General features: G+C 43.0%; 1 protein-coding gene across 1 annotated transcript in view; it reads left to right on the forward strand.

Annotated features, from left to right (window-relative positions):
* Nucleotides 1–2,995: 2,995 nt before the first annotated feature.
* The window catches only part of LOC137376528 (calpain-2 catalytic subunit-like), an 81,940-nt gene continuing 58,527 nt past the window's right edge, over nt 2,996–26,408 (forward strand). The window contains exons 1-2 of the mRNA XM_068045246.1: nt 2,996–3,313; nt 9,953–10,022. Of these exons, the coding sequence (XP_067901347.1) occupies nt 3,077–3,313; nt 9,953–10,022 (307 nt within the window). The 5' untranslated portion in view covers nt 2,996–3,076. The remainder of the gene's footprint in view (nt 3,314–9,952; nt 10,023–26,408) is intronic.

Consider the following 26,408-nt stretch of genomic DNA (forward strand, 5'->3'; position numbering starts at 1 on the left):
GAGACGTCGCTCTTGGCTGGCATACGTTGTCCAGGCCTCGCTGCCGTAGAGCAAGGTACTGAGGACACAGGCCTGATACACTCGGACTTTTGTGTTCCGTGTCAGTGCGCCATTTTCCCACACTCTCTTGGCCAGTCTGGACATAGCAGTGGAAGCCTTACCCATGCGCTTGTTGATTTCTGCATCTATAGACAGGTTGCTGGTGATAGTTGAGCCTAGGTAGGTGAACTCTTGAACCACTTCCAGAGCGTGGTCGCCAATATTGATGGATGGAGCATTTCTGACATCCTGCCCCATGATGTTCGTTTTCTTGAGGCTGATGGTTAGGCCAAATTCATTGCAGGCAGACGCAAACCTGTCGATGAGACTCTGCAGGCATTCTTCAGTGTGAGATGTTAAAGCAGCATCGTCAGCAAAGAGGAGTTCTCTGATGAGGACTTTCCGTACTTTGGACTTCGCTCTTAGACGGGCAAGGTTGAACAACCTGCCCCCTGATCTTGTGTGGAGGAAAATTCCTTCTTCAGAGGATTTGAACGCATGTGAAAGCAGCAGGGAGAAGAAAATCCCAAAAAGTGTGGGTGCGAGAACACAGCCCTGTTTCACACCACTCAGAATAGGAAAGGGCTCTGATGAGGAGCCACCATGTTGAATTGTGCCTTTCATATTGTCATGGAATGAGGTGATGATACTTAGTAGCTTTGGTGGACATCCGATCTTTTCTAGTAGTCTGAAGAGACCACGTCTGCTGACGAGGTCAAAGGCTTTGGTGAGATCAATGAAAGCAATGTAGAGGGGCATCTGTTGTTCACGGCATTTCTCCTGTATCTGACGAAGGGAGAACAGCATGTCAATAGTCGATCTCTCTGCACGAAAGCCACACTGTGCCTCAGGGTAGACGCGCTCGGCCAGCTTCTGGAGCCTGTTCAGAGCGACTCGAGCAAAGACTTTCCCCACTATGCTGAGCAGGGAGATTCCACGGTAGTTGTTGCAGTCACCGCGGTCACCTTTGTTTTTATAGAGGGTGATGATATTGGCATCGCGCATGTCCTGGGGTACTGCTCCCTCGTCCCAGCACAGGCATAGCAGTTCATGTAGTGCTGAGAGTATAGCAGGCTTGGCACTCTTGATTATTTCAGGGGTAATGCTGTCATTCCCAGGGGCTTTACCGCTGGCTAGGGAATCAATGGCATCACTGAGTTCCGATTTGGTTGGCTGTATGTCCAGCTCATCCATGACTGGTAGAGGCTGGGCTGCATTGAGGGCAGTCTCAGTGACAGCATTCTCCCTGGAGTACAGTTCTAGGTAGTGCTCAACCCAGCGGTCCATCTGTTTGCGTTGGTCAGTGATTATGTCCCCCGATTTAGATTTGAGGGGGGTGATCTTCTTGATGGTTGGCCCAAGAGCTCTCTTCATGCCATCATACATTCCTCTGATGTTTCCGGTGTCTGAGGCCAGCTGAATATGACTGCATAGGTGTTGCCAGTAGTCGTTTGCGCAACGCCTAGCTGTTCTTTGTGCAGTACTTCTGGCTGCTTTAAGTGCTGCGGATGTTAAATCGCTGGGGGCTTTCTTGTAGTTCAAAAGTGCAATGCGCTTAGCGGCTATGACAGGTTCCAGCTCTTCATTATGAGATTGAAACCAGTCTGCATTTCTCTTCGCACTTTTGCCGTAGGTGGTCAAAGCTGACTCATAGATGGTGTCTCTGATGTGGGCCCACTTGGTCTCAGCATCCCCTGTGGGAGTGTTTTGAAGGGCTGTTACAAGTGAATTTAGAAATTTTTGTAACAGCTGTGGGTGAGAAATTCTGCTCGTGTTGATGCGCGGGTGGCCCTTCTGCTTGGAATGATGCAACTTCTTTGGTCTGAGTCTAACCTTGCTGCACACCAGGGAGTGGTCGGTGTCGCAGTCCGCACTGTGGAAGCTGCGTGTGATTTGAACACTGTTTAAGGCGGCTCGCCTTGTGACAATGAGGTCTAGCTGGTGCCAACGACGTGATCTTGGGTGCCTCCATGAAACCTGGTGACAGGGTTTAGTGTGAAAGAACGAGTTGGTGATGCAGAGGTTATGATAGGTACACAACTCAAGCAGTCTCTGCCCATTCTCATTCATCCTTCCAACGCCATAGCGCCCAAGGCAGGAGGGCCATGAGTCATGGTCGGCCCCAACCCTGGCATTAAAGTCCCCCAGCAGGAATAGGTGTTCGGTGTTGGGGATGCTGCTAATGATGTTATGGAGTTGTTCATAGAACTGGTCTTTAGCTTCAGGTGCGGAACAGAGTGTTGGAGCATAGATACTGAGTAGGTGTACTGGACCAGAGGTGGTGAGCAGTCGGATGGACAGTATGCGTTCCGAGCCATTTGAGGGAGGCTCTATCATGCTGAGCAAGGAGTTTCTGATGGCAAAGCCCACTCCATGCTGTCTTGGTTCTTCAGGATCCCTGCCCTGCCAGAAGAAGGTGTAGTCTTGCTCTGCTAGAGAGCCACTCGCGGGGAGGGTAGATGGCTCCTGGGCTGGAAGCTCCCTTGCTGTTCAACTCTATCCATGGCCATCTGCTCCCATCCCTAACGTTTTCTCCCCCAATCTGCCCTCTTAAACTGTTTAAATTCCCTGGCTCTAATAAGCAACTGAAGGGGAAAGCACAGGACCGTGCGGCGTGGAGAAATGAGCAGAGAACCTGCAACTTGGGCGGATCCGCACATGTCTCATACATTCCTCTTTAGGCAGGTATCAACCTAGGCTTAACCTTGGAATGTCAACGTTGTCACCCGAGGACTCAAGCTATGATCCCAACCCAGTTTCTACATTATCTTCTGTTTGGTTTTAGTTTTGGCAATGGGAGGAGGGAAAATGATGAAAATCACTCCCCACCCCCCTGCTATTCCTTTGTAATACGGGTGTTGCTGCAGATATAGCCACACCCAGCTCCGACTGACCGTATAGGGGAAAAAAAACCTGCAAGCAAGAGTTTCCTTTCAGTCCAGTCCCATCCGGGCCAGGCACGAATCTAGTGCTGCTTTTGCACTGATCGCAAATATTCAGCAGTTAAAGAGCGTACACCCGTCCCTTAACCGCCATAATGTCAGGAATGGCAACTCGTATTAAGAAGCTGAGGGAGCAGGCGGAGGGGATCGGTTTGCACGAGCAGCCCGTGAAATTCCTCAATCAGGATTTTGAAGCACTCCGACAGCAGTGTTTAGAAACAGGAAGCCTCTACTGTGATGAGACCTTCCCCGCCTGTCCTTCATCTTTGGGTTACAATGAACTGGGACCAAATTCATTCAAAACCAGAGATGTGGAGTGGAGACGCCCAAAGGTATTAAGCTTTCTACAAAAAAAAAAGTTAATTGTTAATTCATGTGTTACTTTGTTCAGGCTATCTTTCCTGCTACTTTCAATATAAGACAACAGGACAGGCAACTCGGTTATTTTTTTGAATATTAGTTTGCTTTTACTCAACGCAGCCAAAGGCATATCTGGGGGCGGGTGTGAGTGATGGTTTGTAAATTCCTCTTTTCAGACAAACGCTGGGAGAATGCCGTTCCTCCAACATTGACAATCCGCAAATGTAAAGTGGATAAACTAGTAATTTTTCCGAGGCTCATTTCCTGTTGGGACGTCGTCTTATTAGATAGCCTCAAATGTGAACCGCACTCCGTCTAGTGAGACTCCCACCAGGTGTAGAGCCTCACCTTCCTGTGGTCAATATTTGAAGAGGCGGTTGTGCAGGGCCAGACCAAAGCGAACTTGCTGAGAGTCACAGCAGTTGGTAGTTCTGTAATACGGAACAGTTGTGTGGTGGTAAAGTGCAAATAGTTCTGCAATAGTTAAGATTTCTTTTTTTTCATCATCCCTATGTCCTGTACATTCCCACAGCCTTTGGCTTCTAATCTTTTTGCCAGTGTTGCTCTGAGGCTGCATTAATCAATTTTGTTTAATCTATTTATGTTGGGGATGTATTTTAAAAGCATGTTTGGATGTTACTGTCTATTTTTAGTCATTTCTTCTTCCTCCCTCTTCTGGGGGAGGGGGTGGTAAAGTGTGAACAAAGGCTGTGCAAATCTCTTCCTGCATTGCCACTTGCCTGTAACGGCCAGTATGTTTTCTTCTGCAGGGAGACAGGATCACAGAATTGTTACAGTGCAGAAGGAGGCCATTCGGCCCATGGTGTCTGCACTGGCTCTCCAAAAGAGAAATTCACTATGTTCCATTTCCCTGCCACCTTCCTGTAACCCTGCACATTCTTCCTTTTCACATAATGGTGAAATTCCCTTTTTGAATGCTTCAATTGAACCTGCCTCCACCAGACTCTCAGGCAGTGCATTCCAGACCTTGACCACTCACTGCGTGAAAGTCTTTCCTCATGTCACTTTTTTGCTTCTTTTACCAAATACTTTAAATCTGTGCCGTCTCGTTCTCGATCCTTTCACAAATGGGAACAGTTTCTCTCTATCTACTCTGTCCAGACTCTCTCATGATTTTGAATACCTGTATCAAATCACCTCTTCCTTCTCCAAGGAAAACAGCGCTAACTTCTCCAATCTATCCTTTATAATTGAAGTTCCTCATCCCTGGAACCATTCTCGTGAATCTTTTCTGTACTCTCTCCAATGCCCTCCCGTCTTTACTAAAGAACTAAAAGCAATATTCCAGCTGAGGCTGACCTAGTGTCTTGTACAAGTTCAATGTAATTTCCTTGTTCTTGTATACTATGCCCCTATTAATAAATCCCTGGCTACTGTGTGCTTTATTAACCACTATCTCAACCTGCCCTGCCATCTTCAATAACTAATGCACATATACACCCAGGTCCCTCTGCTCTTGCACTCCCTTTAGAATTGTACCCTTTATTTTATATTGTCTTTCCATGTTCTTCCTACCAAAATGAATCACTTCACATTTCTCTGCATTGAACTTCATCTGCCAAGCTGCCTGCTCTTTCTACCAACTTGTCCATGTCCTTTTGGAGTTCTACACTATTCTCGTCACAGTTCACAGTTCCAAGTTTTGTATCCTCTGCAAACTTTGAAATTGTGCCCTGTACACCAAGATCTCAGTCATTAATATATATCAGGAAAAGCAAGGATCCCAACACTGACCCTGGGGAACTCCACTACAGACCTTCCTCCAGCCTGAAAAACATCCACTAACCACTACTTTGTTTCCTGTCACTCATCCAATTTTGTATCAATGTTGCTACTGTCTCTTTTTTTTATCTTGCTTTAATCTTGCTCATAGGTCTGTTATGTGGCACTATATCAAATGCCTTTTGAAAGTCCATGTACATCACCAATAGCATTGCTCTTATCAACCCTCTCTCTCTGTTATCTCTTCAAAAAAACCTGCAAGTTAGTTAAACATGATTTTCCCTTAAGAAATCCATGTTGGTTTTCCTTAATTAACCTACATTTGTCCATGTGACTTTTTTCCAAATTATTTTTTGCCAGCAGTCTCCCCATCATCAAAGTTAAACTGACTGGCCTGTAGTTGCTGGGCTTATCTTAACAACACCCTTTTTTGAACAAGGGTGTAATGTTTGCAATTCTCCAGTCCTTTGGCACCAACCCCAAGTCTAAGGAAGACTGAAAAATTATGGCCAGTGCCTCTACGATTTCCACCCTCACTTCCCTCAGTATACTTGGATGCATCTCAACGAGCCCTGGTGCTTTATCCACTTTAAGTACAGACAGCCTATCTAATACATCCTCTTTATCAATTTTAAACCCTTCTCATGTCTGAATTACTTGCTCTTTCACCATTGCCTGGATTGCATCTTCCTTGGTAAAGACAGCTGCAAAGTATTCATTTAATACCTCAGCTATTCCCTCTGCCTCTGCAAATCCCCTTTATGGTCCTTAATTGGCCTCACTCCTCCTCCTACCACCCTTCTACTATTTTTGTCTGTAGAAAATTTTGGGATTTCATTTAATGCTAGCTGCCAGTCTCTCTTCTTGCTCTCTCTTTGCTTCTATTATTTGCTTTTTCACTTCCCCTCTGGACCTTCTATATAAAGCCTAGTTCTCAGTAGTATTTTATACTGCCATCTGTCATAAGCACACTTTTTCTTCTTAATATCTACCTCTTTTGTCATCCAAGGAGCTCTGGATTTGTTTGCTTTACCTTTCCCCTTCTAGGGAGCATACCTTGACTATGCCTGAACTGTCTCTTCTTTGAAGGTAGCCCATTGTTCAGCTACCGGTTTTCCTGCCAACTTTTATAGTCAGAGATACAGCACTGAAATAGGCCCTTCGGCCCTCCGAGTCTGTGCCGACCATCAGCCACCCATTTATACCCATTTGACTCCAATTTATTCGCCCCAGCTCCATTCTTACCCCATTGAAGTTGGCTTTACCCCAGTTAATTCTTACTCTGGATTGTTCTTTGTCCTTTTCCATAGTCAGCCTAAATGTTATGATACAATGATCACTGACCCCTAAATGCTCTCCTACTGATACTTGATCCACTCAGCCCACCTCTTTCCCAAGAACCAGGACTAGAAACGTACTGCTGTAGAAAATTTTCCTGAACGGCATTTTAGGAACTCTTGCCGTTCACTGCCCTTTACACTACTATTCCAGTCTGTGTTTAGATAAAGTCCCCCATGATAATGACCCTATAATTTTTGCACCTCTCTGTAATTTCCTTGCAAATTTGTTCCTCCTTCCCACTAGCTGGTGGCCTTTAGACAATACCGAGCAATGTAACTGCATCTTTTTTGTTCCCTAGCTTTAGCCAGATTGATTCTGACCTCAACCCCTCTGGGACATCCTTTTTCTCCAGCACTGCAATGCTCTCCTTAATCAATACTGCCACCCCTCCCCCTTTTTTCCCTTTCCTATCTTTCCTTAACACCTTGTATCCAGGAATACCTAACGCTCAGTCCTGCCCTTCTTTGAACCAGGTCTCTGTTATAGCCACAACATCATATTTCCAGTTGGCAATCTGTGCCTGTACCTCACTCAGTCTTATTAACCACACTCCATGCATTCACAAACATGCACATTAGCCCTGATTTAGACTTTACTACTTTGTCCCTTATTCTGATCCCACCAAATAGCTTACATTCCCTACTCTAGTGCTGTCTATCTCCCCCAATATTCTGTGCACCTTGGTATTGATATTTGCTCCTGGTTCCCACACCCCTGACAAGTTACAGTTTTGCTCCCCTCTGATCTGAGCTCCCTCTCGGGTTCCCAACCTCCTGCCAATCTAGTTTAAACCCTCCCTAACAGCACTAGCAAATCTCCCTACAAGGATGTTAGTCCCAGTCCTGCTAAGATGCAACCCATCCATCTTGTACAGGACCCACCTGCCCTAGAACTGGCCCCAATGCCTCAGAAATCTGATGCCCTCCCTCCTACACCGGTTCTCCAGCCATGTGTTCAATTGCTCAATTCTCCTAAGCTAACTTGCACATGGGACTGGGAGTAATTCTGAGATTACTGCTTTTGAGGTCCTGCTTTTTAATCTCCTTCCTAGCTCACTGAAATCTGCTTTCAGCCCCTCATCCCCTTTCCTACCTATGTCATTGATGCCAACGTGGACCACGACCTCTGGCTGTTCACCCTCCCCCAGAAGAATGGCCTGTAGCCATCCTGTGACATCCTTGATCCTGGCACCAGGGAGGCAACATACCAACCTGGAGTCCTGTCTATGGTCACAGAAACACCTGTCTGTTTCCCTAACTAATGAATCCCCTATCACTACTGCTCTTCCACTCCTCTTCCTCCCCTCCTGTTCAGCTGAGCCACCTGTGATGCCACAAACTTGGCTTTGACTGCACTCCTCTGAGGAACCATCATCCTCATCAGTATCCAAAATGGAAAACTGTTCAGCAAGCAAGATCATCTCGGGGCACTCCTACACTAGCTACCTGGTTCTCTTAGACTGTCTGGTGGTCGTCCATTTCCTGTTGGCTTGCATGCTTCTAACCTGCGGTGTGACCGGCTCCCTAAACGTGCTATCCACATAGTTCTCATCCTCGCGGATGCACCACAGTGACTCCAGCTGCCGCTCAAGTGCCTAAACCGGGATCTTAAGCTTATGCAGCCGGTGACACTTCCTGTAGATGTTTGTCTAGGCCACAGGGTGCATCCATGACTTCCCACATGCCACAGGCTGTACATTTCATTTGGCCAAGCTGTCCTGCCGTACTTTAACTTTACAGACTATTTATAAGTAGAATAGCTTACCAGGATGAGCTTGGTCTCCTGCATATTTTGTGGCCTCCTGCAAGAAAATAGGGAGTGTGTTAGTGACATCCATGTGAACCTTTAGAGAATGTACCCACCATAGGTAAGATGTGAGGTGTGGGATAGTGAGGGGTACTGTAGTGGTGAGAGTAGTAAGTGCAGTGTGCTTGAATAAAAGGAGATATAGTATGGTGCAGTGATTTATAGTTGAGTGAAGGGAAGCAGGAGAGGGGAGTATTGAGAATTGAGGCTGCAGGTGGTGAACATGTGAGGGGAAAATACTTTGAGCTGTAAGATTCTTACCTTGACAACTCTGGTGAGGTCATTGAATTTTTTCCAGCATTGCAGCCATGTCAAACAAATCCTGGGCTTCCTGGATGGTGAAAGAGGTACAGGTTAAGATGAAGAAGAAAAAGTGTGCTTATGACAGATGTCTGGTGGATGATACAAACCAGAACCAGGTGGAATATAGAAGATTCTGCAACTAGTGTACACCTTCCCCAAAGACATGAGCCCCCTAACGGGTATGCACCAGTCAATAGCATGAGTAGTGCTGACATGCCTGACTCATAATGAGCTGTCAGCACCAACCAGACCAGTGTACTATGTGCCCAACCCGCCATACCTGTTTTCTAGGACATAGTTTTAAATGGGAGTTATAGTCATACGTCAACTGTGAATTTAATCCAATAAAATCACTGCTTTTAATTGTCATCTTCATGATAAAGGCAAATTGTCATAGATGTAACTCGAAAAGTGCCTGTTGTGCCAGAAAGAAAAAGTTTTGCATTTGTGTTTGAGAACTACCAACATGAGGAATGTTACCAAAAGAACACTTTTTTTTAAAAAACTGTCTTGTTTTAATAGCAATGGTCTGAACTTTAGGCATGTAGACTGATGTGTTTTTTTTAACCTACACAGCAATTATTCAGATTACAGCGGTCTTGTCCTTGCTGCTTATTGCTCACCCAACTTTTGGATTCTGCCTGTGTGTTTGGAGGCAAAGTTGCAGTTATGAATTTCAGTGAAAGTTGCTTGGCAGAGACAAAGAATCAAACTCCCATGCCCTTGTCTTCCTTTTTCAGCCCAAAACAACAAAAGTTGAGATGATTCTGTGTTTGTTTTGGGGAGTGGTTGTTGAATGGCTTTAACAAACTTGCCGAGTTGTACAGCTTTTTGGAATTGTAGTTTTAGTATTCAGGAACAAAATAATGCATAATATAAGATAATGAGAGTAGTGTGCCTGGTGGAGTGTATGGTAGTTCAAGTCCAAACTTTTATACATATTAGATGAGTGTTCTGTAACTGAATGTAAGATTCCGTTTATATTTTAAAAAAAAAAGTCAGAAGCTGATGTCTAGATAGTTTCTGAAGCCATATAATGGCTGAGTACAAATTAAGCCCAGTCTGATGGGATGCCAGTCTGCAGACTAAGGTTCCTGTGTGAAATGAGTTTGGGTCCTCTGTGTTCGCAGTGGGTGTTGACATAACACAACTTTTCATAATTTGGCACAGAATTATATCTTTGAAAGAGGGCACAGAAAGCTGAAGTAGAAAATGTTGTTTTTCCCATTGTTAATGGAGAGAATGCTTCTGAAAGTTTGTGCTTTTCGTGCATAAGGTAAATAACTATGCAAAATAAAGAACTTCATGGTTTTCTTGGCAACTTTATATAATTAGCAAACTTCCATTTCATTCTTTGTGTCTTGTCCCAAGAAATGGTGAAATTCTTTTTTCCATTTGTCTGTGTATTTTTATTTCAGGATCTGTGCGCAGACCCCAAGTTTATTATTGGAGGAGCATCACGTACGGACATCTGCCAGGGTGCACTGGGTAAGTGGCGAGAGACTTTTACAAATGATTCTTTTGAAAATCACAAGATGTATAGCAATCTATCACTTCTAGCAAAACCACTTCTAGACTGATCTTTGAGTTAGTTATCCAGCAATGCCCAAAATATGAACCAAGCACACACACGCACTCTGCATTTTGAAAAGTCTTTGTGCTTTCTGAAAAGTAAGTTTCAAAGTTGTGTTTCAATTAGTTTTCATCATTATTGCCACATTCTCCCTCCTGTATGATTTTTGGATTTGGCAAAAGAGGGGGCTGGCTGCAAGGAAGAGGTTGGGGAATGTGACAAATAGAAAAGGCACCTCATTATTTTATCCTAGCATCTATTTGTGCAGTTTAAATGGGATTTACATTGGTTTGACATCTTTTGGTGTAGTTGACCAGTATGTCTTGCAGGCCCCCACCTGCCAAGAATGAGGCATATTAATTTTGTTATATGAACATTGAGTTCAAACTTGCTGGTAAGAAGAGAAGGCCTGTTACAAGAGCTGCCAGACACTTAGCTGAAAAACATTTGCGTACTAACAGTGTTTGTGGAGACAAAAGGATCATTCCCTGACACGTTCACCCCACAATGGATTTTGATCACCAGATATTGAAGGTGTAAGGAAGAGCATTCCAGAGACTGATGAGGTGATACAATCCACAAAAGCCAGGACTGGTTAAAACAGCTGGTTACATGACTAACTGGCTGGTCCAGGACGTTTTGAACTAGTGACAGAGTTTGAACTCAGAAGAAAAGACTGTTTGCTCCTGGAGTAACAAGACGCCTGCTGTCTGCTCCATTTCTTTCTCAAGTCTCTGAACCCCTTGAGGACACATGAGCTTCAAGAGAAAGGTCTCCTACAACGAACAAGGTTTAAGAAGAATACTGGACCCCAATGAAAAGCAAGACCTACCTACAATCAAGGACTCTAGAGCGAGCTTGAAGAAAAGTAACCAATACCATCTTCAGATGTTGTCTCAAGCTTTTCCACTTTATTTCTTCTCTTTTCTGTCTCTATCTGCATGTGTGTATCACATGCTAGCGTGGGCACGTCGTGTATCCGTAGGTGTTAACCAAATTAGAGTTTAAGTTTAATAAAGTTCAACCTTTTTTGCTTTATAATTGGAAGTTAGTGAACAAGGATTCACTAAGGGGGTGCTTTTAATTTAAAAAAAAAAGTGTTTAAAATTAAACCTGTTATGATAAGACCAGGTGAAGACTAAGAGGGAACCCTAGACCCCTTTCTGACCTGGTCATAAGTAAAAGGAATCGGGAGGAACTATACAGACGTGGACATGCATATGTTGCATATTATCACGGTTAGTTTCTCTCTTTCCTTTCCAATTTTAGTACCTCATTTGCAAATTAAACAAGACTGATTTGAATTTTGTTGGTACAGCTTGATAAACTGGCAGTGGCCTTTTCAGCTCAAACCCATAAATAGATGAGTAAACCTAAGCTTTTGCAATGATAGGAACAGCAACTTTGTAAAGTTTAAAATGAAGAAGTTCAATGCTCTCCAAAAATAAAGATTACTTGAAACACAGTAATTATTATCTCCCCAAGAGATTATATTGAGTTTATATTTACTATCACTTTGCCACTGCAAACAAAAACTTAATTTTATTTTACTGCAGTTTTTCTTTTCAGAAGTATCATTCTTTGCAAAGTTAAGGATTTTGCCGCAAAGTGTTTGTGTTCTTCGCAAAAAAATCCTGTTGAAACACAAAGTTTAAAAGACTTCGTGAGCTGAGTTGTTTATGCAATTAGAAAAGAGTTTCTTGAAGACCTGTAATGATGAATACAATGGGTCCATTGCAGTCTGGTGCTATTTACCTCAGTGAAGATCAGTATCCTTTTCCAATTCTGTTGATTCAAGGGCTGAAATGTATAAACAGTGTGGTAAATCTGTTTAACTTGTGTTCTTCGGAAAAGTGCTATTACTTTCCATTAAAAGATCAACAATTTTTATTTCATCCGTGTATTCCCTTTAGCCTTGCCCATGATCGTTGAAGGAAATAGTGGGCTGGATGTTCTTTTGAATTCGCATTTATTTCTGACGTGGTAAATGGAGTAAGACAGGATGATCATTCCTACCACTTCAAAATTGTCGGTCTAATGTTGCACCAAACATAACAGCATAAAAGAAGTCCCCTTTAAGCCTGCCTCATGGCATTTAAATAGGGTCAAGTGGGCATGGTTAACCCGCCTATCCCAATTTCTCCAAAATCCATCCTAAAACTGCCCCAAATAATGACTGCCAGTGGTAAGATATTCCTGAGGTGAATACTCCATTGAGCAGGTAAATTTGTTTGCTGCAACTGAAGATTAGTCTTACTTTGTCTGCATGGCGATATGTTTGGTACTTTGCAGGTTCTGCCAGGACTTTTTGTTGGTATGTGTGAACTCTGCATGCAGTGCAGTTTTGAAATGGAAACATGATTTCCCAATGGGAATCTCTTTATTTCTATGTTATGGAAAGGAAGATTGTGAGGAAATAGAAGAAGCACACTGAGTGAGATATCACAGAAATGTTTGTTCCCTTCCTGCAGTTGCCCACTCTCCAGGGTTTACAGACCGAGTGAGTCTTACTGAGACTTTTCTGAATGCCAGTGCCTCAAGATTTTGCTTCCCCTCAAAGACTATTGGGGGATATGTGATCTAATCTAGATTACAGCAGCTATGTCGCTTGGGTTGGTTGTTGTTGTGGCCAGTCTCCTCTTCCACAATGTCACTAATGTGAAACACAACAGGGCTTATTTAGCTGTGTTTAGTTATATTTGCCCTTTCTAAACACAAAAAAGTGGGTGATGGCAAGGGAATTGCAGTCCTCCAGGTTTTATACTAAGTAATATCCCACTGAGTGGCAGGTTTGGATGCTGGATGTTTAATTTCACAAGAGAACCTGTTTATTGCAACCTGCAGAGTCATTTGGAATTGCTAAAGTTAGTACATGCATTGTAAAACTTTAAAAAGGGAGTCACACATTTTCAACATCCAAATTTTCTGGTGAGTAGCCCTAGCCTGAGGGATAAACATTAAGAACAAGGAATCTTTTACATTTTGTTTAAACTTTAATCACTTCATTCTTTCAACCAAAGATTGCAAGTTCTGCTTATATTTTAACTCCTATGAAACATATGTAACTTCATTTTTTTTAAAAAAAATGTGCGATATTGGTAAGGTTATATCATATTGAGAAAACTAGATGAAGCCCATATTGCAGGTTTACGCCAAGGCTGAAAAGAGGAGGAGAAAAGAATGAACAAAAACAGAAAATGTTGGAAACACACAAGACTCAGCCAGGACCTGTGGAGTGATTTCGACAGATTAACATTTTGGGTGTGAACCATTTTTTTCAAGGTTCAGTTCGCTGGAATTAATGCATGGGTTCTCTGGGAGCTCTGGCTAAAAATGCCCATTTACACCATTTCTCTAAGATTTCCACTGAAGTTAATGTAGGCGGTCGGGAGAACCCTGCAGAAATTCTCCTTTTTTCCTGCGCCTTGTCGAAGGATCTTCAACTGAAGCATTAACGTGTCTGTTCTCTCCACAGATGCTGATTGACCAGCTGTATATATTCAGCATTTCCTGTTTTGTTTGATTTACAGCAGCTGCAGTGCAATATTTTCCTTTTTTTTAGGAGATGAGTTGAGATGGTTAGGTGATACCATGCTTGTCTTTGGAAAAACATATGAATTTTAGGAAAGGAAGACTGGGGAGGGTGAGAATTTGCATAGTTTTGAGTTGTTGGGAAAGTATGGGTTAGAGTAGGAAATGTCCACCATCCAGTCTTGAATGATCTGCTGTTTCCTCCAACTAAACATTGGGAACGCTGAAGCCATGCCACAAACCCATCACTGCTTCCAGTCGCCTCTGAGGCCCCTGTCTCAGGCTGAACCAGACTGTTTGCTATGTTGACATTCAATTCGAGATGAGCTTCAGATGCTATAATCTTTCTATCACAAAGATTGCCGACTTCCATCTTTGTGGCATTAACTGGTTCAGCCTATCTTCTGCATCATTCCTTTTATCACTTCTTCCAGATTTGACAGTTCCATTGATGGCCTGGCTGGCCTTCTCTCCATCCTCTAAACTTCAGCTCATCTAAAATTCTGCTGCTTGTACCCTTAACAAGAAAGCCTTCAATTTTGAGCGTATGCAGTACACTAATTTTACCCATTTCGATTGCCAGGAAAAGCTCTTTCTGTGTTGGAACTGATCCCTTAAAGTTGAAAGCATTGATTTTATTTTTGTTTCTGCATTTATTCCCCTTTCACTTTTTATTTGGATGAAGAAGGGATGATATCATGGATATCCAATGGCACCAAGGTGCACTGGCCATTGTCACCAGTATATCACCCACTGCATTTATCTGCTCAGGCACAATCACCTAATGATGACTGGAGCATTGACTCAGCAGGATCATGTTGGGAGGGGTTTGCAGATACACAGCTATGCCATCTACATCCGGGAGACCAACAACCAAGGTGAAGTGGTCCTCAACTCTTGTGCCTCCGAGCCCTACTAAGCTAGCACAGGGAGTGTCTGCAGTATCAGTAAATTGGCTGCTTATGGCTGCATCAACCAGGTGAAGGTGCCAACACCTTCATTTGCTCTTCCATTGAACAGCAACGCTGGGCAGGGCAGAGTTTTCCAATTTCATTACATTGCTGAATTTTCCAGTATTTGGGAGACTTTGATAGTACGGATGTGGCCAATGAAGCTCCTAAGCACAATGCTTTAACCTAATTAAAAAGAAAGGGGTTCTACTCCAACAATGATTACAGGCCATCAAGACCAGATAATGTAGGTCAGTGATCACCCTCCAGGCATCAGCTTTATCAGTTTAAGCCAAGTCATCTGTATCAAGTATACTCCTTCTAATCCACTTGAGAATGATGCAGATTAAATGGCCATCATTTAAATTACTTCAGCTGTTGAAATACTGCAAATGCTTCATTAAGATGTGAGTAGCACCTTGTATAGAATACAGAAGATTTGCAAAGAATTAATATTGAGTGTAAATGGCAAGCAAGTATAGTCATGAAAATAATTTGTAATGCACTGTTTTACCATCAGCGTGGGAACAAGAATTTCCAGACTTGTATGTTGATCACAGAAAAAACATTTCCTGGTAGATGTTGTTGCTAGTTGTTTGAAATGTAAATATTCCCAAATGTGGCACCAAAGAGGTTGTTGTGAAAACCTTGAGGATTCATGAGTAAGGGTTAATTTAATCGGTGAAGCAAATAAATGTTAGCTGACATGTTGAAAATGAACACCACTCGTTCCATGCCCTTTAGCCTTTTCTGAAGGGGTTTCTTTTGTGATTTTTAGTTAAAATAAGATTACTTCCAGAGGCTTTACTTCAATGTGCCCCAAAACATTCAATGGAGAGTACATAGGAAATGATTAATGGAGCATCTCATTGGAAACTTAACCCTGTTGAGGGAAAGGGAAGAGTACAATGACAAAAGCTGCAATGTGGTTCATGTGTGGTGTCACCAATTGATATTTGTATCTGATTTAAATAAACTCGAAATAAAGTGAGTTATTGCTCTGCAAGTGCATAAACTTGAGAGTTTTTGCAGTGCTTTGTTGGAACCAAGCTTAGATTACAATATTTGACTCATTGTTGCTACCTCTTTGCAAAGCCCATGTGTATCCTTTTTATATTCTGCCTTTTCTAATATTTATCCAGCTCACTTTTTAAAATCTGTTGCCATTTGTGGTAAGCCTTTTGTATCTAGAGGGTAGAAGTCTTGCTTCAATTATACAAAGCTCTGGTTATACCACACCTGGAGTACTTTGAACAGTTCTGGGCACCACACCTTAGGAAAGATATATTGGCCTTGAAGGGAGTGTATGGTAGATTGACCAGAATGATACTTGGGCCCCAAGGTTAAATTGAGGACAGATTACACAAATTAGGGTTGTAATTCTTGGAATTTGGAAGGTTAAGGGGGTGATTTGATCGAAGCTTTCAAGATTTTAAGGGGAACAGATAGGGTAGATTGGGAGATACCTTTTCCGCTAGTTTCAGTATAGGACTAGTGCACCGTCTTTTATTTTAAATTTTAGAGCCAGATCTTTCGGGAGTGCAATTAGGAAACATGTCAGAGTGGTAGAAGTTTGGAACTCTCCTGAAAATGGCAGTTGATGCTAGATCAGTTGCTAAGTTTAATACTGAGATTGATAGATTTTTGTTGGCTGTAGGTATTAAGGGATATGGGGCAGGGGCGGGTATATGGAGTTGTCTTGTATCGGCCATGATCTCATTGCATGGTGGAACAGGTTCAAGGGGCTAACTGGCCTACTCCTGTTACGTTACACTGTCTGAATACTTACAATTTTACAGAAATTATTCTTGCATTTACATTTTTTTTTGAGGTCACCATCACTGACTCAGTGGAAACTGCCTATTTGAGGTCTATAGTTATTATTGAATTATTTGATGTGTTTGTAAAACAGCCATCCTCAACTTCTATTTGTAAACGTTCCACTGCGGCCATGTCCCTGGAGCAAGGCTTCATGATGTCACAACTTCAATCAAATCACCCTTTAACGTTCCAAGGATTACAACCCTAATTTGTGGCGCAGTGGTTAGCACCGCAGCCTCACAGCTCCAGGGACCCGGGTTCGATTCCGGGTACTGCCTGTGTGGAGTTTGCAAGTTCTCCCTGTGTCTGTGTGGGTTTTCTCCGGGTGCTCCGGTTTCCTCCCACAAGCCAAAAGACTTGCAGGTTGACAGTTAAATTGGCCATTATAAATTGTCACTAGTATAGGTAGGTGGTAGGGAAATATAGGGACAGGTGGGGATGTTTGTTGGGAATATGGGATTAGTGTAGGATTAGTATAAATGGGTGGTTGATGTTCGGCACAGACTTGGTGGGCCGAAGGGCCTGTTTCAGTGCTGTATCTCTAATCTAATCTAACTTAACCCTTGGAGCCCGAGTATCATTGTGTTCAATCTACCATGCACTCCCTGCAAGGCCAATATATCTTTCCTAAGGTGTGGTTTCTGCATAAAATTTGTTCACAATGAGAGTTCTGAAACACAACACCCAGTAGCAATGTCAAATGATAATTATATAGCTGTTTGCCTTCATAACATTATTGATTTTATGTGACAACTCGGGGCTTAATTTCCCTATAACATCAAAAGATGTTTGTACATTTTATTTTTATTTAAACATCCATTGTATTCACAACTGACCTTGTCAGAGACATGGTAAATGCCTTAAAATGAAAATAATGTGAATGCTGCAAGACAACCAGGATTTATACCATCTTTCTGGGCTGGATTTGAATCCAAGCCCTGAAGGTGAAAGAACTATGTTGCAATTCACTGTGGCACCCAGGCCTGAGGCCTGATTGTAATACATTCTGTTACCAATCTGATTTTCCAGCACATTTTAAAATTCGATTCTTGGCCCATTCTTAGTTACACAAACACTCATTTGAAAATACTATTTTTTATAATTGTACCTCCTGGATGTTTTCTACAGTTTAGATGGACATCAATGAAACCTTCACATGCCTGAGATATGTAAGGGGCCGATGGGAGGTTGGGTTGGATTACTGTTTATCTGAGAGCATGGTTTCTCTTCTAAATTCCAGACTTTTGTGTGCTATGTTTGCATTTTAAAATTCCCAAACTTCCTGCTCTAAAACTGGAATGTGGCACTTTATAAGCGCTGATCTTCCAGGTCCCCTTTCATTTCTAGGATAGCCCCTTCATTCCTTAATAGTCAGCCACATTTGAATAGTTTTTACATACACTTACCTTATTACTAAGTGTATTAGTGTACAGGTCCCCCAGTTGTATTGGGTGTATTAATGTCAATGCAGTTTGCCTACTCTGAGGGGAATGGTAGTGTGTAGTGCTTCTGAAATATTAACCTGACATTCAAAATGCCCCCAGATCATTGTTTACTAATGTAAACTGGCAACAGAACTGTTCTGATGAGAGATTATCAACCTGAAACATTAACTGTGTTTCTCTTTCCACAGGAGTATTTCCAGCATTCTGTTTTTTTAGTTATTTAAGTCACACTTTAAAAAAAAAAAGTCAAATGAAAAGTTAACTTCTGATTACACTATAGGACATGTATTTGTACCATACTTTACATTTTGCACCATTGTCTATGGCAAAGAACTCTGAAATCCATGTTTGCACTCTTTTTTTTTTTTTTGTGGTATGGCGGTCAAGATTTTCCACCTTTTTCTTAATGTGCCGCCATTTGGCTCTATATTAGGATTCTGCCACATTTGAGGCATGTTATGTTAAAACCCCAGAGTGAACATCAACCATTGTTACTGATGGCATCAGACTGAAGGGTTTTTTTCTCTCCTCTGTTTGGAACCCTGTGTTATGGCAAGACTTCTATCTCTGAAGCTGATCTTCAAAGGGATTAAAAATTGGGCCTGCCAAGTGCTTCAGGGAGGTCACTAAGGAGCGCATCTCTCTCCTGCGCATTTTGAAGCCAGTGCAAAAATGACCCCTGAACCTCCCCATCCTTTCCATGTTCCTCTATCTGTCTCAGTTGGCATTTCTGTCTTGATTGCAATTTTGATGCCATTTAGTGAACAGCTGTTGACACTCGGCCTAAATCGGCGACAATAGATTCCGGTAGATAGATGTTCTGCACCAAGTCCAGCTGGCTCATCTTTGGCAGCTTATGCCACTTTTTTCCTTTTTGGAGGTCCGTGTTTGTGCTGGGCTCATCGCTTTTTATTTTGCAGCAATGTATGCTGCTGCATGTCAGTACTGTTGATGACACTGGGTTAAGTAACCAAGACAGTTTAACAAGGTGTGAACAGCTCCGTCTGACCAAAATTGCATGGGGGTTTTCTTGTGTTCAAGTGGAATCCTGTTTCTTAGATGCACAGTGTGTAGGACCTCTACACCCTGTAAATGGTGTTACGACCAGGTGTGGTAGGAGTCTAGGGCTTCCCTCTCAGCCTTTTCCTGGTTTGGCCGTAACAGGGTTTAATTAAGGGGTAGGCGGTGGCGTAGTGGTATTATCACTGGACTAGTAATCCAGAGACCCAGGGTATTTCTCTGGGGACATGGGGTTGAATCCCACCACAGCAGAAGGTGGAATTTGAATATAATTAATAAATCTGGAATTAAAAGCTAGTCTAATGGCCATGAAACCATTGTCGATTGTTGTAAAAACCCATCTGGTTCACTAATGTCCTTTTAGGGAAGGAAATCTGCTGTCCTTACCTGGTCTGGCCTACATGTGACTACAGACCCACAGCAATGTTGGTAACTCTTACATGCTCTCTGAAATGGCCTAGCAAGCCACTCAGCTGTACCTAACTGCTACGAAGTCAACAAAAAGGAATGAAACCGGATGGACCACCCGGCATTGACCTAGGCGACGGAAACGACAACAGCAAACCCAGCCCTGTTGACCCTGCAAAGTCCTCCTTACTAACATCTGGGGGCTTGTGCCAAAGTTGGGAGAGCTGTCCCACAGACTAGTCAAGCAACAGCCTGACATAGTCATACTCGTGGAATCATACCTTACAGACAATGTACCCGACACTGCCATCACCATCCCTGGGTAGGTCCTGTCCCACCGGCAGGATAGATCCACCAGAGGCGGTGGCACAGTGGTATACAGTAGGGAGGGAGTTGCCCTGGGAGTCCTCAACATCGACTCCAGACCCCATGAAGTCTCATGGCATCAGGTCAAACATAGGCAAGGTAACCTCCTACTGATTACCACCTACCGCCCTCCCTCAGCTGATGACTCCGTATTCCTCCACGTTGAACACCACTTAGTGGAAGCACTCAGGGTGGCAAGGGCACAAAATGTACTCTGGGTGGGGGACTTCAATGTTCATCACCAAGAGTGGCTCGGTAGCACCACTACTGACCGAGTTGGCCGAGTCCTAAAGGACATAGCTGCTAGACTGGGTCTGCGGCAGGTGGTGGGGGAACCCAATAAGAGGGAAAAACATACTTGACCTTGTCCTTATCAATCTTCCTGCTGCAGATGCTTCTGTCTATGACAGTATTGGTAGGAGTGACCACCGCACAGTCCTTGTGGAGACAAAGTCCCGCCTTCACATTGAGGATACCGTCCATCGTGTTGTGTGGCACTTTCACTGTGCTAAATGGGATAGATTTCGCCCAGATCTAGCAATGCAAAACTGGGCATCCATGAGGCGCTGTGGGCCATCAGCAGCAGCAGAATTGTACTCAACCACAGTCTGTAACCTCATGGCCTATACCCCACTCTACTATTACCATCAAGCCAGGAGACGAAGCCTGGTTCAAAGAGTGCAGGAGGGCATGCGAGGAGCAACATCAGGCATACCTCAAAATGAGATGTCAACCTGGTGAAGCTACAACCCAGCATTACTTGCATGCCAAACTGCATAAGCAGCATGCCTTAGACAGAGCTAAGAGATCCCATAACCAACGGATCAGATCTAAGCTCTGCAGTCCTGCCACGTCCAGCCGTGAATGGTGGTGGACAATTAAACAACTAACTGGGGATGGAATGCTGGCTCTTACACATTCAATGTCTCTTGATCATCACTAATAACCATGCACAAACATTCACTTCCTCCACCGTGCACAGTGGCAGCAGTGTGCACCATCTACAAGATGCACTGCAGCAACGCACCAAGGCTCCTTAGTACCTTCCAAACCCGCAACCTCTACCACCTCGAAGGACAAGAGCAGCAGATGCATGGGAACATCACCACCTGCAAGTTCCCGTCCAAGTCACACACCATCCTAACTTGGAACTATATCGCCGTTCCTTCACTGTCGCTGGGTTAAAATCCTGGAACTCCCTTCCTCCTTAACAGCACTGTGGGTGTACCTACCCCAAATGGACTGCAGCGGTTCAATATGGCACCTCACCACCACCTTCTCAAGGGCAATTGGGGATGGGCAATAAATGTTGGCATAGTCAGTGACTCCCACATCCCATGAATGGGGGAAAAAAGAAATCCATCTGGCTAATTTGAATTAGGGAGTACTCCCATTGTCTTCATGCAATGTTCTTTTAGAATGCAAATGTGCAGCCATGTCTTCAGCCACTGTTGTGGTCTTTTTAAACAAGTTATTTCCAGTCCAGTAGCAGTTCAAAAATGATCCATATGACGAAATTAATAAGTTTCATTTTGGCAGGTGTGGTTTCTGTCACAACGGATACGGCGGCCATCAACCAGTTTTAGTGAACTGTTTACTTGATGAGACAAAATAAACAACTGCAGCTAACCTGAGATGCGAAGGCTGAAGAGTTGGGCAGGAAGTTGTACATTTTAAATTAAATCTTTTGTGGCATTTTAATTTTGCAAAACTTTGAGAAGCTCTTGTCTTCTATGCTGAACAAAAGGCACTTTTGAGATCACTTAAGGCATGAAAAACTGGGATGAAAACCAGGCACATACTGAAAAATAACTGACGTTTCCTGTCCAGTTTAGTGGTTAGACTTTCTGAGATTCAGTGCAGCTGACAGAACCTAGCATACATCAAGCAGCTGATCAGCAAATTAGAAATTACTGACTGTTGTTCTATCCATTTGAACCTAATGGATGGAAAGTCACTGGCACTGCTCCCATTCCAATAAGCTGCCTGCTGTGTGTGGTAATGAGGCCTGAGGAAATTCTATCCAATCTAGCATGCATTCATCACAATTCAGACATCCATGGTACAAAGTATCCCAAAATACTCTCAGATTAAGAAGGCCACTTGGTCCTTTTCAATTTAACCATTTAGAAGACTTCTACTCTTGTTTCCTCTCCCCACACTCTACCCCTGCTGCACTTAATGTTTCTTAAATGATTCCTGGGTTTTCGCCTCTCCTGTTCCATCCAAATGTTGCGCACACTCTGCATGAAGAGGACCCTCCCGATATCAGTCCTAAAATTACTTGGAACTTCCCCTTCCCAGTTTATCAATCTGTAAATTTAATCAAAAGATAAATATGACAAAACAGTAGATCTGTGCCTTTTTTTTAACCTTGATGGCTTCCACAGTCTTGTCACTTCCTGCATCCATGAGTACCTTCAATCTTGTATCCCTGCTGAAACCTTCAGGTCCTCCAGCACCAGCCTATTTCTTGCCCCTTTTGGTGGCTCCTCCAGAAATTTTGGGTTTCTCCCTATCCTGTCACAAGTTCCCTCCTTCAGAAGCGCTGCCGCCTTATTTTCCCTCACTTCTCTCCCTATTTTCAAAAATCTATAAAAGACCTTTTTGTTCCCCTCCACTCAGTGTACATTGTTACAATGCAGAAACAGGTGCAAATCTACAGAAATATCCATTAACTATTGATGTAACCATATACACCTATCGTTACGGTCAGATCATGATTTGAATCGAGACTTTAAAGGTTAAGATTGGTCCCTTTTTGGCTTCCATGAAGTTGATGCACGTAGTTATTCTTGGTGAGGTAGTAGAGAAACAAGAACAAAATGAATGTGGGTGTGGTCGCCAAACAATTTTCCAATATACTGAATGAAATGCAGAAAGAATTCCATGAGCATATCAGGATAGGTAAACAACAGCCTAAAGAGATATTTGCTGTAATTGGGCAAATGAGTTGATGCATGGAGGTGAGGATTGTTTTTGGTAACTAAACTGTAAAGGAAAAGCCCTACATATGTATGTGTGTGCGCCATACCCCCCCCACCCAATGTGTGCGCGCACACAATTTGATGAATTAAAATTGCAATAATATTCAAATAACGTAAAGAATTTCTATTGAGCCTGAATATATAAATTGGTATGGCAGGATCAAAGTCTAGTGTGATGTGTGTGGCATGCATGATGTGGATATTCCTAGACTGGCATATCCTCCTGGGTGACTATTCCAATGCTTTTCTGGCTGACCTTCCATCTTCCATCCTCCATAAACTTAAGCCCATCCAAAACTCTGCTGCCAGTATTCTAACTCTCTCCAAGTTCTGGTCACCCATTACACCTGTGCTTGCTGAACTATGTTGGCTCCCAGTTGAGTAACACCTCTGTTTTAAAATTCTCATCTTTGTTTTCACATTCCTCCATGGCCTCACCCCTCCCTATCTCTGTAACCTCCGACAGCCCTACAACCCCCCCCCCCCCCCCAAGATATCTGCGCTCCTCCAATTCTCACCTTTTGCACATTGCCAGTTTTAACCACTCCATCACTAGCGGCCATGCCTTCAGCTGCCTAGGCCCTAGGCTCTGGAATTCCCTCCATAAACCCCTTTATCTCTGTTTCCTCTTAAGACACTCCTTAAAACCTACATCTTTGACCTCCCTTGAGCAGAAAATTGTGCAGCTTGAGAGTCAACTGCACACATTCTGCATCATTCAGGAGGAAAATTTTTTTTTTTTAAATTTTTGGGTGTAGATATTCCACTGGTCAGTAGGAGTGGCAAGGGGGTCTGGGTGACCATCAGTAGACAGTGTAGGAAGCAACAGATGAGTGTAGAACAAGGATCATTTACGGAGCTTGATTTGTCTTAATCGGTCTACCTGTTTAGATACCAGTAATATGGTCAAAATCATGACACAGAAAGTGGGTGACCATGAGTGACTATAAGATTCTGAGGAGCAAATGGTTACCAATGGAGGAAATATTAAAAATAGTAAGAATAGGCATGTGATTGAGGGACACTATAGTTGAGGGCGTGGAGATATTTTGTAGACATGATCCACAGTACCAGATGGTACCATTGCTTTCCAGGTGACCAAATACTGGCCATCCACATGGCTGGAAGTATTGGTGCAGAAGGGAGGGTTGAGGGTTTAGGGTTCCTGAAGGACTCTGATCACTTTTGTGGCCAGGGAAGGCTGTACAAATAAGATGACCTAAATGGGTGGGGCACCTGTGTCCATGCAGATAAAGTAAATAGGGGAGTGGGGAACGATTTCAATTAATTTTGAAGGCTGAGCGGTGAAAATCTACACTGGGTCAAAAAATGAGAAAGGGCACAGTAAAGCATATGGGCAGGTTGGGGACAGATACCTAAATGAGTTCTGTACATGAATGCGCACAGCATAATAAATAAATCAAGTTAGAAGCACAAATGATGCAGTAGCTGTTACAGAGACAGCTGGCTAAAAGGTAGATTTATTGAGATATAAATATTCCAGGCTCTATGATCTTTAGAAAAGGCAGAGAACTTCATGAAGAGTAGCAATATTAATATACAGCAGTAGTAGGGATTTCAGTAGGGATGATCAAGAATCAAAATTAAGAAATAGCAAAGAATGCAAGACTCTGCTAGGGGTTGCCTAAGGACCTCCTGATGATGATGATGTAGTGGGGTGGATATATAAATACAGACAATAGGGAAGGGTGTAGCATGCAATGTAGTTTATAATGGGAGATTTTAATTATCATAAATTGGGAGAAGCAGAACAGCTCATAGTAAAGTCAATAAACTTCTAAGATGTCTCCAGGGAGAACAATATTACATAGAAATTACAGTACTGAATAGAAGAAGAAATAGGAACAGGCATAGGCCATTTATCTGTTCGAGCCTGCTCCGCTGTTCAAAAAGATCATGGCTGATCTGATTGTGGCCTGAACTCTACTTTCCTGCCTGCAGCATCACCCCACCCCCTAAATCATCCTTTACTCCCATGTGGATCAAAAATCTATCTAACTCAGCCTTGAATATATTCTATGACACAGACTCCACTGCTCTCTGGGGTAGAGAATTCCAGAGATTAACTGCACTGAGAAGAAATTCCTCCTCATTCCCATCTTAAATGAGAGACCCTTTATTTTGAAATTGTGACTCCTAGTTCCAGATTTCCCCCATGACAGGGAACATCCTCTCAGCATCTACCCTCTCAAGCCCTCTGAGTCTTGTATGTTTCAATAAGATCTTCCCCCTCATTCTGCTAAATTCCAATGTGTATAGGCCCAACTGCTCAACCTTTCCTCATAAGGCAACTCCTTCGTCCCAGGAATCAACCTAGTGGACCTTCTCTGAGCTGCCTCCAATGCAAGTATATTCCCCATTAATTAAGGAGATCAAAACTGTACACTGTATTCTAGGTGTGGTCTCGCCAATGCCCTGTACAGTTGTAGCAAGACCTCCCTAGTTTTATACTCCATTCTCCTCACAATAAAGGCTAGCATTCCATTTGCCTTCCTAATTACTTGCTGTACCTGCATGCTAACTTTTTGTGATTCCTGTACGAGGACACCCAGATCCCCCTCTACATTCTGCAGTGTCTCTCCATTTAAATATTCTACTTTTGTATTTTTCCCACCAAAGTTCTCAACCTCACATTTTCCCCCCATTATACTCCATCTGCCAAACTTTTTCCCACTCACTTAACCTGTCCATACTCTTGGAAGACTCTGTGTCCTCCTCACAACTTGCTTCCTACCTATCTTTGAAACGTCAGCAAATCTGGCTACAATACACTCAGCCCCTTCATCCAATAATATAGATCTTAAATAGTTGAAACCCCAGCACTGATCCCTGTGGCATCTCGCTAGGTACAGTTTGCCACCTGAAAATTACCCATTTATCCAGACTCTCTCTTCTGTTAGTTAGCCAATCCTCTACCCATGCTAGTATATTACCCCCAACACCATGAACTTTTGTGCAGTAACCTTTTATGAGGCCATTTGGTGTTTTAGAACAAACAAAGAGAACAGGTCATACTAGATTTAATGATGAGTAACAATCCACAATTAGTTAATAATCTGACAGTAAAGGAACATCTTGGGAATAGTGACCAAAATATAATTGAATTTGATTTTAGGTTTCAGATGGAGACGTGAAAGTGACAAGCCAAGGTTTTAAATTTTATGTAAGGCAACATTCGAAGGGATTCGAAATAAAGTGACCGCAGATAACTGGCCTGAACTGTTACTAAGTAAACCTATTGAAATCCCGTGGGATGTATTCAAAGAATGAAAGAACTGTAAATACACCTAAAAGGTTAAGGCAGTGAAATTCAGCTTGGGAAGTAGTGCAAAATGACTAATAGTGAATTGGCTGCCACTTATACCCTTCACCTGATGTTCCTTTCCAATGACTTCCAGCTGCTTCTGTTTAAATTAATATTTAATTTTGGTTGGCTGCGGGGACTGCTGAAAGATCTTCAGAGTGTCTCGCCTGAAGAAGTGAGCCCCAGAGCACACTGATCTCACCAGTGTGAAACATGGACCGTTTTAACACCCGGGTCTTCCAACACATGCCAGCGGACAGCTTGCCACCCAAAAATGTCCTCTGGACGAGAGCAGATTTTTGAGCGACCAAAAAAAACTGTTGGCTAGTGCCAAAGGAATAGTTGTGGCAACAAGTTAAGTCAGGGAAGGGCTTTCGGAAGGTTCTGTGGGACAATAAGGGGAGGCTTAACTTTTGCAGGACCCAGTGGACCATTTTCTACTCTTCGC

This window comes from Heterodontus francisci, chromosome 13 (assembly GCF_036365525.1).
Source record: "Heterodontus francisci isolate sHetFra1 chromosome 13, sHetFra1.hap1, whole genome shotgun sequence".
In the NCBI taxonomy this organism is placed as follows: Eukaryota; Metazoa; Chordata; class Chondrichthyes; order Heterodontiformes; family Heterodontidae; genus Heterodontus; species Heterodontus francisci.